Source organism: Chlamydotis macqueenii, chromosome 4, assembly GCF_036417535.1.
Source record: "Chlamydotis macqueenii isolate bChlMac1 chromosome 4, bChlMac1.mat, whole genome shotgun sequence".
Classification (NCBI taxonomy): Eukaryota; Metazoa; Chordata; class Aves; order Otidiformes; family Otididae; genus Chlamydotis; species Chlamydotis macqueenii.
Genome location: NC_141559.1, coordinates 75,768,210 through 75,783,773, shown reverse-complemented (window position 1 = coordinate 75,783,773; position 15,564 = coordinate 75,768,210). Strand labels below are relative to the sequence as shown.

Genomic DNA, 15,564 nt, shown 5'->3' with positions numbered 1-15,564 from the left:
TTTATTCTAAGGCCTTTCACATCAGCACCTCAGTTGTTGATAAAGGATGGCCTTTCATTTTTCCTGGTGAGTGGTTAATTTAAGATTAAAAGAAAGGTTGGTCTGGTTTCTCCGAGTTGTCTTTTGGCCAGAAATGGTCAGGAAAAAAGCATGTCAACATCGTTTCCCAGTGTGCTCTAGACTTGATGGCTGGAGAGTGATAGGTTTATTTGTTCTTGTGCCAAACCAACAAGGTACCAAACTACCAACTCAGGACAACCACCTGCCTCAGCTCAGACTTCACAATATTATAACCCTGTTCTTTTCAGAGCACTTGAAACAGAGGATTGTGCTTCTGGCTTTTTTTTTTTTTCCTGACATAGTGCACTTTAAAGCACAAAGGGAAAAACGAAGAGCATTTTAAGGTCACAAGATGTTGTTATATGATATAACTCCGTGATTGTAAAAAGTCTGGGGCTTTTCTTTCTCTCACAGGGAGGGTTTGTAGCAGTGCAGGTTTAAAATAAAGGAAGAAAAACATAATACAAGGGAACATGCTGAAGGAGATTTTTCAAATGTTTGTCCACATATACACTAGTTACATACATGTGTTCTCTGTGATCTTAACTGTAATATCTTCATATCGGTGTTCTTTGGCTTCAGGCCCCTGCTCTAGCTGTTACTTCATCACCACTATCCAAAGCCTTAATGTTAGTGCATCATACTGTGGTTTTATGTAGCTGATTGTGGCTGCAAAGTGGAAGTTAGAGAAATGTCCTTGGAGTAAAAGCTGATTAATTTTGCACTTAGATACCAGTTTGTTGCAGGTTACAAGTTAATGTAGAACCTGTTTGTCTGGTTTTATTTCTGGGCTGGTTTTCTCTTTCAATTTCTTGTTCAAGCTCTTACTCTTGATTTAGCAAAAATCACTGTGGTTCAAATACTGCCTTTTGTGTAATGTAATTATATCTCTATTTGATGGACATAGCAGATTACTATCTTGCTGAGGTGAGAGACGTATCATTTAACAAATGTTCCAGTGCTCTGTTGTAGGGTTTTCTTGTTTGGGCATTTTTTTGTTAACATAAAGGACGGCTATTTAAAACTCTCTGCAAGCTAGTTTTCAATTGGGAATAAATGTGATCTGCTCAGCTCTGACGTGAGTTAGATTTCTGTTGGTACCACCACCTTTTCCAGGCCTCCGAGAAGCAGCTGTACTGCTTTCACTTTCCCAAGGTAAAGGAGAGGAAGTGGGACAAGCCATGCCTCTTTCCTCTCTCCCCTCCTGCCTTTCACCCTTCTTCCCCCCACACTCAGTATCCCTCCACCTGAGGAGTTTACTTTAAAATCTACACCTTCTCTGATAAGGCCTGGTTTAGCAACTTTTATGCCAAAGCACTAAACTGATAGTGGTCTGACATCACCTCCAAATGTGCCGTGTTACTGGTGGTATCACATGTTAGGTGTTTGAATCAACGCCAAACCCATGGACTCCAATAGCTGCCCGCTTGATAGTGCTGCTTGTGAGAGTGACAGTATGCTTCAGTACTAGATTTTGTGGTGGCTGCTTTCTGACTCACTGTTCTTTTCAGTTCTTGCAATGCTAGCATTTAGGAATGAGGGCTTTCCTAGATTTTTCTCACTCAGTGCTTTAAGTGAAACAATCCTGTTTGGAGGAGAATGGCAGAGGTTTACTTCATATGCTAATACGGAGTAACTCCAAATCTGATCCCTAGAGCAATCCAGAGTTTCCGTAAGGGAAAGAGAGAGAGTACATACATCTCTGACTCCCATGGTGGTGATCCCAAGGTACGTCTGTGCTCTCTGACCCCAAGAACAGCTTGGTATGTGATTGTGGCACATTTGAGCTTGTTCTGCGTAAGCCGGTTTGGGCCTACAAGTGGCAGTTTGCCTTTTTGGCACGGATTCCTGGCATGACTTCCTAGCACGGGTGCAGTAGCTCAGAAAAGCGGCGACGCTGTGTCCCATGCAAACCTGGAAGTCCACACACTGCTATACTTGCTAGTTTAGGGATTCCAGCTGTGCAGGGTGTACGTGATCCAAAAGCTGTACCTTCCACATAGCTTCCTATCCAATTTTCTTGTAGCCCTCTTTTTAGTACTATGCCAGAAACTTGGCAATTTGTTACTCTTTCTATTTGGTACCGTCTGTAATGACTTTACAGCAGCTACGTGGGGGGCAATTACAAGTTACCGCGGAAATTCTAGTCCTTGCCACGTACTTATGTTGTCATTTCATCTTCACAGAGGAAAACTGTTCTGGCCTACTCCATTGTATCCAATATCTGCCTGATTTTCTAGTGCCTTTCCCAGTGAATGGCAAAGATTTAGAAACCCAGTAAGGGTGGAGGAGAAGCAGTCTGAGGATTATGTGCTGCTTTTATGCTTCAGTGCTAACTAAATACAGGAAGATGGAGACCACCAAAGGTGGTGATGTTGCTCTGATGCTTGCATTTAGTCAGTACAGATGAGCAGAAACCAAAAAGTTCCCTCTGTAAGATTGGAGAGGTGTGCTCATCAAGTGTTTGATTATCCTGTTAACAGCCAGGTCCTGAGGTGTATTGTTTTAATTTCAAGAAAAGTAAAAAGAAAAAAATCGAGTAAACTAAATGTGCCTTTTTCAGAAGGAGGACTTGCTTGATTTTTTTCTTCATTATGAGTTATTAGGGATTCCTGGTCAAGTACAATTATTGAACTTGTCATAAAGTGTGCAGCTAAGCTACCATGGGAGTCAGGATCTGTAGCTGTAGGGTAAAATTAACTCAATTACTTTTTTCTTTTTTAATAGGCTGTTCTTGAAGTATCAAATCCTGTCTTCAGGTGAGTGACAACACAGGCTGTCTGGCTGATGTAGTCAGAATCCCAAAGGAGTAGGAGTGACCCTAAAAATCTCTTATGAGTGATCCCTTCAGGAACATGAGAAATAACTTCTTACCCTTTTTGGAAGGGTTCCTGAGCTACTGTTTTGCATTAGCCGTTGGTAAAGGATTATGTTTAGCTACGCCTTGAAAACTGTTTGTGCTAAGCAGCTCACAATGTGCAGCAGTAATTGTTACTTTGGAACTTTAAATTGTTTGTTCTTAACGCCTCATTGGAAAAGTATCTTAGAGAACTACTTGTAGGTTAAGAAGGACCAAAAAGCATACAGCATCAAGAGTATACTGGTTTGGGAGGAGATTAAAAGCTATGAGTATTCTCAGAGTGGCTACAAAATTAATTACAGAAAGCTTAAGTATTTGTTCAAGACTCTTCATACCAGACTTCCTGTTCTTGTATGTAAAAGTGGCTGAATTAAGTACACTTTCTGCGTAAAACTGTCGTCTCAGTATGTAATATGTAAATACAGGATTTTTTCTCTCTTCATAAACACACTGGTGAAAGAATCCAAATCAAATACGAAATAGTATCTTGAAGTGATGACAAAAATGCTATATAAGAATAGCTCTACCGAGGTGGATCAAGGAACTGTTTAATTCGGCACCTCAGCTTGTGGGTGAGGTTCAGTGTAGGATGCATAATGGAGAATATAGACATGGCAAATCGTGGAGTGGTGCTCTCTTTGAATACGTTCAGCCTCCAGCAGTTTGTGACTCAGAGATTTCTAGAGCTGGTGACTTTGTATTTAATAGCTGTACATAGCTAAATTCATGGAAGACTACCTCAGTTTCTTTTTGAGCCAGTGTGAAGCCTTTGTAATGACATTAAGTAAAAAGAGCAGCTCTTTTTCCTTTTCAATTTGCCACCTACTTGTTTAACTTGATTCTCTCATAATACTAGAAGTAGAGATCATGAACAAACTTCTTTATTACTGATAGTTTTATAGGTTTCTCACAAATCTGCTCAATTTTTAATTGTACCTTGAAGAGTCCTAGTGCATTATTCCACATAGAGGAGCCATTCCAGAATGTTACTTCTTGTTATCATCCTTTTTCTGAACTGTGATGCCCTTTGGATTCTGCTGTCTCTTTTTTTTTTTTTTTTTTTTTTGAGAAGGAGGGACCAGAACAGTACAGGACATTCAAGATACAGATGTCTTGTGGATGCATAAAGTGACATGTTAATGATTTTCTGTATTGTTCTCAATTTCATTATTTTTCTTTGTAAATAGTACTTAGCATTTGATTGATTCTTGACTGCGTCTGAACACTGAGTCAGTTTTCTGTGGAAAAGAGCTGACCAGATGTAACCTAACTCATATTCGAAGAATGTCAGCAACTGTTGCATTGTTTCATATTCATCTTTCGTTTGTGCATTCCTGGACTTCTTAAAATTTTATTTTGATCTTTGTGACACTATGGTGGACGTGACAGATCAAATAAAGTGGTGGGCAGCCCATCTTCTGGAAGAACTAACTTCCCTTTACGTCTCAGCAGCAGGTTGTGTGCCACGACACAGTTGAGAGGTTAATGACACCTTTTTTGGTTTTTTTTTTTTTTTTAAGTTGATCAGTCTTATTCTTAGTCATTGCACGGATACTGTCATAATTTAAATTAATACTGTCATCTCAGCATCTCCTCTTCACGTTTTATTGACTATTAGCAGTTGATGTGGCAAGGAATTTGCTTGTTTTCACTGCTTTTCTGTACAAGATATGGTGGAACCTTTCTGTTGCTCTGCTCAGTGTTCCACTTAACCTAACTAATGCATGTCTGACTTTGCTGTTTAGCTAAGTGTTAGATCTTCAGTTCAGGGCTATGTTAGTTGGATGAATTTACGGGCAGATTTTTGGGAAACTTTAGTGATCTGTACCAGATGTCATTTCTGGCCCTTAAAGCCCCCTTTTGTCAAGAAAGAAAGATGCTTTGTAGTAACCCTTAGGCAAAGTAGTGAAAGCAAAATATTTTGATCTGTCTTGGAACAGTGATACCAGCCTCCTTTACAAGTTTCCTTGTTGTGGAGTGACTTTTATGGAGGGTGCATGAACTTGAGGATCTCCAAGAGGTCTTTGTCCACAGGCATTGATTTTACATTTGTCTATTGCCATGTTTCATTATCCTCCTGTTATAAATAAAGAGGTCCAACTAGGCTGACATTTGTATTTCTGCGTCTTGCGAATATGTGAAGTATGTACAGGAGTTGTGCTCTTGTGCATCATAACATGGGCAGCAGCTAAAACTGTAGGTTGTCAATAGTAAGGAATTAATCATTCCCAGGAGGACAGTTTATAAAAATGCCTTATTTTGGAAGCCCAGTCAAGAGGGAAAACTGGATCTTGCACAGACCATTGTTAAACAAGCCCTGCTGCACTGGTGTGGAGAAGGGAAGTGAATCTGTGGCTATGAATAGCAGCAACTAATGCTAGAAAAGCTTGGCTCTGTTTCTTTATTGTTTTGCTAAATAAATGTAAATTCAAATGTATGTTGAGGATGCTTGTGATGAAGTAAAATAATGTAGGATCTTAGTTCTTGTGGAATTTATAGCACTTTGATCATGTGCTTCATGATGTTTTACTGCAACAACTGCCTATTTTAATATTCATATGGGGTTGGGGCATTTTGAGTTGGGGTTTCCCAGGTTTCTGTACATCCTTATTGCTGAAAATAAGGAATGTTTCAGAAATGTACTTCAGCACTGCCAAATCAAGGCAGTGTCTATCTGGTATAGATTTTCTGTTCTGTCCCCCCACTTGCCCCTTGGCTGATTAACCACTGATACTGTTTCTTGCATTTAATCTCTAGAAGAGGACGACCTGCTAGGTATACGTAACAACACAACCTGGATGGAAACCTCTTGTGCCTGCTTTTAGGTGTGGGGAATCGTTTTAAAGATCTAATCTCAAAGGCAGAGTAGTACTTGGACTATGTAAAATTATTAGTTCAACTAACAGAGCCCCTTTATGCCAAATCAGCATTTGTTCTATTTAAGCCTAGACAGCTTCTTTCAGAAGTGTTCTTGTTGGAAAAAAGTATAGAGAGAAGTATCTGCCTTCACCAGAGAAGTGTGTTCTGTAAATCTAGTTGCCTGTTGACAGTATTATCTGGGCTTGGGTTTTTCTGTTTTCTACCAAGAATACTAGGATCCAGAACATTGACCTGTGCTACCCTGGGTGTTCTGTGAGCTACCAAGACGAGGATATCTATTAAGAAAGTGTTTTGGGAAAACTCTTCTTTTACTGAGCTCTGTAAGTGTGTAGGAGAGTGCTAAGGGTAAGGCCCTGGTAGAGATTCTGATCTTGAAAGTATGTCAAACCATTGTACATGCGGATAACAAAATACATATGGATATGGCATTCTGAAAATCTGTAGGTACTCTGAGATGATTTAGCTTTCATTCTGCTATTCTATGTGAAATTCATATGGAAATTATTCAGAAATAACTGCTTCCTGTGCCAAACTTCCTCAAGGCTATGCAGTTACACTTTTTCAGACTTCTGTTGCATCTCATATCGACACTGTCTTATATACCCAGATAACACATTAAAAGTTTAATCTTTTGAGGGTCGATGAAGGTTAGGGAAGTTGGATGTAGGCAGAAATCTTTTTCTAATACTCAGTATAAAAGAAGGCTTTGTTCATTCTGATCAAGCCTTATCTAATTTAAATTTCTGAAACATGGAACCTTTCAATAATAAGCCAATAACTTACAATTTAAGAGGTCATCTAAATGTAAATGCAGAAATTCAGTAAAGCAGCAAAAGAAACTGCTCTCCACATTTTTAAGAAAGATTGAGGGTTGGGAAGTGTTCCAGAACTTGCATCTTACTGAATCTATATGTGAATGGTTGAATCTGTTTCTCTTCAACTCTTTATTCTGATAAAAGGGTTGTATCCTAGTTGCTAAAATACCATGTTAAGTTTATATCTAAAATACTTGCTCATAGAGTGTTTGTGTAAAGGAAGATTGCTGATTTGGATAGACAGATTTGTTTTTAAATGTAAAAGCATCTTAAAAAAAATTCTCATCTGCTGGAAACTTGCTAATGAGGGAACCAAAGCCAGAAAAATAGTACTGAAATGTAACCAGGAGTCTCGTGGTTGATTTGAAATACAAGTTCGAGCTGTTACCTTGATTTAAATCCATAATCTTCATTATGAATCCCTGTCTGAACTTAAATGAACTTTTATTGTCTTCTGCTTACTTTCCTTCTTGGAGGGGAGGGTCCTGCGTGGTGATATCCAACATGCTGTCCACAAACTGCTGTAGATGAATTTGTGGAAAGAAATGGAGGAAACAAACTTATTGTCACAAAACTTATATTTACATTTGAAGATCCTCAGCCAGCACAGAAAAGTTTTCAGGGAGTCTGCAAGTAGAGTACTGATTTTCTTCATCCTTTTTTGTCCTCTTGTTTTATAGCTTTACCATCTAAGCACAGTGAAGAAAAATAAATAAATCCTGGTTGTGACAGGAAGATGCAAACTTCGTGTCTTCTGCAGATGTAGTTCTTCACACTGCCAAACTAGACCCCCTTTTAGTAATAGAAGAAAAGAAGTAAGTAGTTAGTAATAGAAGAGAAGAAAAGATAACTTGAAGAAACACATTTAATGTAATTGCTCTCAAAACAGAATTTGGAAGGTTTTGGTTAAATCTCTGGCTTGGTATAAAACAATTAGAAATCTGAAAAACTAACAAACCAACCCCCAGTATAGTTTGTTCACTTTTTGTTTTGATCTGTCTTTTTCATGTCCTGTTCTCCCTCAGTCTTCACCTCACTGCAAAATACAATGCATGTTTTATGAGGATTTCACAGATCTAATTGTGCAGAGGTTGATGCAATGGCCTTTGAGGGCTGCAGTCTTTGGACGCTCTACTGAAGTGTCCCTTTCTGTTCTACTGAAGATGAAACACAAAACTTTGCCAACTCATTGCTTTTTTCTTCATGTTTCCTCATCCTTCTCCATTTTGTAGTAATAATTCAGCATTTTCTCTTAATCTTCTTGCGAGGATCTGGTTTACTCTTTAGTCTTCTGCCTGGAAGAAGTGACAGAACAGCATTACAAAAACAGTCTTTTCTGTTCTTTTGCTCCCTTTTTCTCCAGACAAGCTACCACCTATCCGGAACCTCTGAAAGGAATAGTTTGTTCTACAGCCGCTTCCTTAGTTCACTATCTTTCCTGATAGAGAGGCAAGAGAAGACAAAACATTTTTGTTTTATTTTTATTACACAAGTCCATGATAGAAAATAGGAATATTAGTGAATGAAACACAGCAGAAGTCGATAGCAGGACCAGAAAAATACGTGATCTTCGTCAGCAAGCAATGTTATCTTTACTATGGAAAAGAAACACATTTGACTGTCTGAAGTTTGTGTGTTCTAACTTTGATTCAAAGTATATTTTAATCACCTATATTCTGCTTAGGGACCTTCATTATTTTGTTTTAGTTCTTTTGTAACGCTAAGGGTTTTGGTTTTATTCTGGAGTGCAAGCAGTCTGTGTTTGTATCATGGCCTTCTATTACAGTGCGGTCCAGTGGAAGTTCTTTGATACAGATTGGAGCTGAATTGAAAATTAAAACAGAAAGGGAGATACTGGCTATCTGCAAGTTGTTTAATATGCAATTCCCTGTTACGTTACGCAGAGGAGAGCATTTACTGTCTTCACTCGTCTTCATTGTTCTCTTTTTTTCTTGTCCAGTATTAAGTTCTGGTGATGTATTCTTCACCAATTCTCAACATTGTTCTTTGTTTAATGCCGTTTTGATAATTTACAGTGAGATGAAGTTTTTTGTAATGATTTCTATAGCTTTCCAGGTTTGTATAGTGAAGTACTAGCATTTTGATGGCTCGGGTAATTTGCAGTAATTTTGAGGAGTTATAATTTCTTGCACACGAATGCACACGTGCATATATACGCAAAGTAGATAATGATAATATTAGTATCTCTACCACTGATTATTTTAAAAGGGAAAAAGTTATGTCAGTCTGACGCTACCTAGGAAGACTTCTAGGTGTTTATTTTGTTTTTTAAAATTACCTTTGTCCCTTGTTGACTAAACACTCGTCATGGTGTTTCATAACAGAGTCTACAAACAAATGTAAAGCTCTCAGTACAGTAAAGGTGCTGCCCTTAAGTGCATTTTTCTTTGGTCATTTTAAGATTGTTTTAAACTTTGAAATTGCCCATCATTCATCATATGTTCTTTTCTTGTCATATTAATGAGTCAGACCAGAACTAAATGGAAACTATTGGATTCTTTTGATCAGATGTAGGCAGAGTTAATTAAATACCAGTGTTTTCGATGGCCAAGCCACTTTGGGCTGGTAGAATGCTGACGGCAGTGTCATAAATTATTGTCAAGCTGCCTATCACTCATCACTTATGAAGGTGCTGAGAGAAATTACAAACAAATCTGTGAAATGTTAAGGGAAGAGGAAAGGCATGTTAAATCTTTTGGGTTTTGATCCTTCTCAGCTTATTGCAGCTGCTGGCCCAGGTGAATTTTTAAGGTTGCTGATACTCATCAAGGCATATTTTCTCACAGGAAACTTGTTTGCAGTAAGGGAAATCCATTCCAGACTCCATGCCTCCCTGGACAAAATAAACTTAAAATTTGTCTAGCTGCCTTTCAGAGCAAGTCTTTCATTAGGATACAGATCCAGAAAGTCAGGAATTTCCATATCTGCCATACTGAGTAGTGCAGAGCCTGTCAAATGGCCTGTGTATTCAATGTTAGGACTAGTTTGTGTGAGAGTCATCATACGCTCACCCAGGCTTTCATTGCACACTTGTGTAACTTCTCTGCAGTCTAGTGTTTAAAAGGGAAAAAAAACCCTCGAATTCCTTCCCAAGGTAGAAAAGAAATATGATTGCAAGCTGTTTCCTTCTTATGTTTAGCATAACTGATTTAAAATTTGAGGCTAAGGTGTTAGTTATCTCAAAGGCTGCAGAGCTTGCCTGTCATTAAGGAAGGAGAAGGAGGGGAAATTCTGTGACTAAATGTTTATGTGTGCCAAAACTGAAGTAAAAGGTAACAGGATGGGGCATACACAGAGCTGTCCAGACTTACTTCACAATGACAGCAAGCAAAGGTTCTTCTGTGTTCCTCTGCAGCACAGAAAGCCCAAAAGACTTGACTTTGTTGGTGTTTATGGGTAGGAGATCTAATTAGAAATGAGAACATTTTCAAGAAATAAAGACACCAAAAAAGACACAAAGACCCAAAATTGAGGGGAAGGTATTTTAAAATAGTGTGATTTTGTGTGACCTTGCTTTACAGTTGTGCTCTAAACCAGGAGTCTCCCTTCTTAATTTGTTTGCTGAAGTATCTGAACCACCAAAAGTGCACTTCCAGTCCTGCCTCTCCATCTTCCACAGGTGCCCAGTCAGATGCTCTGTTCTGTCTTACTGCATATTGTAAGGAATCAAAATTTGTCTAAAAAACAATTTCTGTTTTCTTCTGTAGGAAAAAAAAACCTACAAGCCAAAATACTTTTTTCTATGCTTTGTTACTTGAATGGTGATTTCCTATTCTTAAAAATTGCAGAGTACGAGTGTCTCATAAAGAGGCTCCAGCTCTCATTATATGAGAACACAGGTGCCATCAGGGGACTGGGTGGCAAATTTTGCCATTCTTTGAAGGTACTGACATCTTATCAATAAAAGAAAACATAAATACAGTAAGCATTGTATAGATAAACCTTGCAGGTTTTATCAGAGCCTGTCATTCTCAAGTTTTTTATCATGATCCAGTATAGTAAAAGAATTCTGGATATTTTTTAAATTTGTGAAGTGCTTTTAGATGTATTGAAATGCAATATTCACTCCAGTACTGCCACCTCTTTTAGATTAGTGCTGCAATAAGAAGCAGTGCTAGAGCCTTTTCATTATTCCAGCCAGCTTCCTCTCAGAATGTAGTTGTAAATCTTTGCAGCTTAGTTACGCTTTCTGAAAAATATTTATAATTTAAAAATGAGATTCAGAATCCTGAGTAACTTTTAAATTTCTGAAAAGTTAACTCATGAAAAAGTATTTTCATGCCACCTACTTAGTTTAAATGCTGAAGTCAGTTTGTGTGTGCTAGGATTAATGTTTTTCTGGGCATATGTATTTCTTAATTTTTAGCTTTTAAGCATAACTTTTCATGTCATGTTTAACTGCTAGAAGGAGCATTTGATTTTTCACATCTGCTTGGAATCTTTTAGGTCTATTGAGAGTGCTGGACTTGAGGCAAGCTCAGCGGGAGGAGTTTTTTGACAGTCTTACAGAATCCTTAGAGAGCCAAAAACCTTGCTTGAGACATGGGAACATGGCTGTAGCTGGAGGCACGTGAACCAAGTCTGAATTCATCAGAAAAGCTGAATCACTGGATGAGTAACTGTCCCTAACAATCAGATGACATAGCATCATATGTGTTTACCAGGCATAGCTTTAAAAGCAGTTTCTCAGTACATTAAGCTTTAGGTTTTCTAATTGAATCTAACTCTATGTTTGAGTTGGAAAAAAATCTCTATGCTATTGCAGGGTGTCAAAGATTTTTGTTGTTTTGTGTTTGGAAAATAGTGTGGACTTAGTTATGGTAGTATTCTCTGAATTTAAAAATCTGTACAAGGTAATCTGTTCTATTCTGGTTCCACATAACGCTCCAAATACTTGTTTCCACGTTCTAGATTTGCAATTTCTTAACAGTGTTCTTTCTTTCCTCTTGCCACTTTTATTTAATTAAAACAGAATTTGCTCCAGCATTAACATTAAATGCATTGAAAGCCTGAAACTCTGATCCGCTTTCTGTATGGTGAGCCGGCACGACACAAGATAAATAATATGTAGCAATAATTTATGTTGCACATAAATTTATTACTAGAAAAGCAAAAAAGCAAATTAAAAATACGTGAGGGGTTGTTTGTTTTTTTTTTTACTGATACCTGTAACAAAACAGGTTCTCTGCTTTCTTACTTCCAGAGTTAGTGCTTACATAGATAAAGGCGTTCATTATTTGTATCAGATAGGACAGATGAAGCCAAAAAGTAACTAACCTCATAAAATTGTTTTAATGGGTGAATAAATATCTATGGTAGGGGAACACAAAACTCCTTTGTAGTAGTTAAATCTATGCCTTGAAGTGGAAATAGTTCTGTAATTGTTTTCCAATAGCTAAAAGAGCTTTAGAGCACCAGCTGAGCACTCGCAAACTTTTACTGCTACAACTGGAACGGAAGAAAAAACTGGAAAAAGGGTGTGGGGAAGGGTTCATGTCAGAAATTCTCAGTGTGTAAAAAGATGGCTGAAAGAGGCAGAGTTTGAGGGTTTTTTAGCTGGTTATTTATGTAGCTTCTAAAGACAGTATTTCCATCCAGTTTAGTTTGGGATTTTTTTATTTTTATTGTTTTAGAATCTAAGAACACACTTGTGTGTATAGTGCTCAACTTGATTAATAATATTCAATTAAATATTCAAAGGGGTACGTTGGCTCTTCCACATTGACATCCAGTGCTCAGTTAATGTGTTTGAAATTGAAGTAAGCCTTCCTGATGGTCTGTCAGCAGTTACTTGAAAAGATAAAGGCAAACCACAGTTTACTTGCCAGTATTGCTAACAAAAACCAAAACCAGAAATGGAACTTAGAATCTTTTTGCTGAGAGAGAACAGAAATTATGACAAAGTTTTTATTACATACGAAATATAATTATTGTTTGTTAGCAAACATGATAGCTCCTTATTCTGGTGAACTGTTTCTTATTTCCCTCCTTCCAATTACCACTTTGTGTTTTTACATATATTGAGAATGTTTTAACAGAATACCAACCATAATTTGTTGTTTATTTTTTTTGTGCTATTTAGTAATCCTAGTGCATATCTGGAGAAATGTGGTGATGGTTTTTTTTCTTCTTTTTTGTTATCTTTTAAGGCTCCCGCTAAGAGAGATTCAACTCAAAGTACCACCAAAGAAGAAAAAGTCCATCTGTTGAAGTATAATATAGGAGATTTAGTGTGGTCAAAAGTGTCTGGTTTTCCATGGTGGCCATGTATGGTTTCTGCTGATCCTGTTCTCCATTCCTACACTAAACTAAAAGGTATGTCAGTGGTGCTGCAAACGTCCAGATTTCTTCAGGTATAAATAACCATTATTTGGGGAAAATTCAGGTCTTCATTTTTCTATTCAGTTGTATCAGTAACTGAATCAGCTCCTTGTTGTGAAGAGGAATGTTAAAATCATGTAAACACTATTCTTGAGCATTAGCAGATGAAGCTTGTTTTCCCCCACTGTCTTTTTGACTCTGAACGTTCCCTGAAAGATATCCAAATTGTGATCTACAAAACTGTGTGGAGTCTTACTAAAAAAATTATCTGATGGTACTTTCCGTTGTTTTTGTGGGGATGCTTGGAGAAGTGATATGGGCTAAAAATATTATTGAAAGATAATGGGAATTAAATACTCCTGATGATTACAGAAAAGCAAGCCATAATTCAGGCAGCTACATTTTCTGGGATTCATAGAATCAATGCTGTTATCTACAGACAACATTAGCTGATTTTAAATGCAGAGACTACCAAGTGTTAATAAAATCTTTAAGTAGGGATCTGTACGATTTCTAAATCTCATTTGCAGCTTTGTTCTCTTTCCTGATACTTGAAACTTTTGAGGCTTATCTGTCCTGGTTGTAGAATGATAAAGTAATATAGGTTGGAAAGGACTTCTGCAAGTCGTATGGTCTCCAGGTTAGAGCAGGTTGCTCAGAGCCTTATGCAGTCAAATATTTAGTGTCTTCAAGGATGGAGACTTTACAGCCTTTCTTGGCAACTTGTTCCAGTGACTGGCAGCCAATATGGCAAGAAGACATTTCCCTTTAGCTGAAATTTCCTGTTTCAACCTGTGTCCATTGCCTTTTGTGTTAGCACTGTGTGAATGGGATTGATTAGGCACAGTTTACCCTTGGTGAGTCTGTGCTGGCTATTCCTGGACACCTTCTTGTCTTCCGTGTGCTTGTACATGTCTTTTAGGAGAATTTGCCCCATAATCTTCTAGGCATTGACAGTAAGCTAGTCAGCCTATCTTGTTAGTTCCCCAAATTGTTCTTGTTTTTCTTGAAGATGGGTGCAATGTTTGCAATATTTGCCTTTTTCCAGTCATTGAGTATCTCCCCTGATATGGCTGTGAGCTTTCAAAAATTATTGAGATCACCCTTGCAATCACATTGGCCAACACCTTCAGCTCCTTCTGAGACATCCCATCTCATAGATGTTCAATTTGTTTAAGTGTTCCCTGAATTTTTCTTAATATGCTGTGAGTAGTGCCTCAGTCATGCAGCCTTTATCACTAGACTAACAAACCTGGAGGCTTGGGGTAGATGTTACAGTTTAAAAACCAGACAAACAAAACCCTGAGACAGAGAAGGCGTAGAGTACTGCTGCCTTTTTCGTGTTCTTTCTCACACAGTCTCCTGCCCCAGTGAGCGTTCCTTAGCCTTCCTTTTGCTACTGTCATCATCTTGCTGCGCACCGCATCCCTCACAAGTTTTAGCTCCAGCTGAGCACTGCAAAGTATTTTTCACTATGTTTATGCCAAACTGTCTTGAAAGTTTGGGAAACGTGAAAATGGAATCCAGAAAACTTGCGAATTAAGTAGAAAAGCAATAAGTTAATAGGAATAGCAAACCTGAAAGTAGGAGCGTGTAACTTTCTTTTGATTTTTATGGTTCTAAATACTTTCCTGTTTTTTTATTAGATCAAGCAAAAGTATTGGCTTTTATTGTTATGAACAGAGTAGGGTATTTACTTATTAGTAGGGTATTTACTTATTAGTAGGGTATTTACTTATATAGAGATTTCAGTAACTTTAAATTATTTATTTCCAAGTCTGAGGAGGCAGTGTTCTTGTGGTTTTGTTTTTGTGTGATGTTCAGGGGGTTACATTGAGAATCTGGAAAATAGACTGGAGTATACATCTAAAATTTGCGCTGGAATTACAGATTTCCACTGTAAACATGCAGGATTGGGAATTAAATCAGAATAATCTTGACGCTTTGGAGATGTGGTCTGAAAAAAAATAAATGCTTTTCAGTAGGAGTATGTGTTGTGTTTTTACAGTGGTAGATGATCAAGCTGGGAGATGAGTGAAAGCCACATTTGAACAGAAAGAAACCTGAGAGTCATAATTAACCCACTGAAGGACCAAAGTCACACTGATATAAATTGATAGTGCTGCTTATAAAAGGCATGAAGTAGATCCTTTGCTTTTCCACTGGTAGGATGGCAGGAGTACTTTGTTCATTTTATCTCATTTGGGCTGTCTCATTTTAAGAAACGTGGACCAAACGGAGAAGGTTGTGAGGACAGCGTGCGAAGAAATCTAGGAGTCTGCATGCATGGGCAGACTGAAGGAACTGGGGCTGTTTAATCTGACAAGGAGGAGCTGAAGGAGAACCCGGTAGCTGGCCCTAAATAAGTGACATGCAAAGAAGAAAAGGGATAAACTTGTTCAGGAGAGAAGAGAGCTTAGCAGCAATGAATATTTAGACTACATATTAAGAGAACTTGTAAGGGATAAATACAGTGAAGCATTGGGGTTGGATTGCCTGGAGAAATGATGTGATCTCATTCATAGGAGGTTTTTGAGAATTAATTGACTGAGGATCTCTGGGATTATAGCTAGACTCCATGCTGGTAGCAAACTAAAGGGCTTCTTG

The 15,564-nt window shown here is 37.9% G+C and overlaps 1 protein-coding gene across 1 annotated transcript in view; it reads left to right on the top strand.

Annotated features, from left to right (window-relative positions):
- NSD2 (nuclear receptor binding SET domain protein 2) overlaps positions 1-15,564 on the top strand; it is a 73,115-nt gene that overhangs the window by 16,095 nt on the left and 41,456 nt on the right. The window contains exon 3 of the mRNA XM_086747546.1: positions 12,786-12,951. Within this exon, the coding sequence (XP_086603672.1) occupies positions 12,786-12,951 (166 nt within the window). The remainder of the gene's footprint in view (positions 1-12,785; positions 12,952-15,564) is intronic.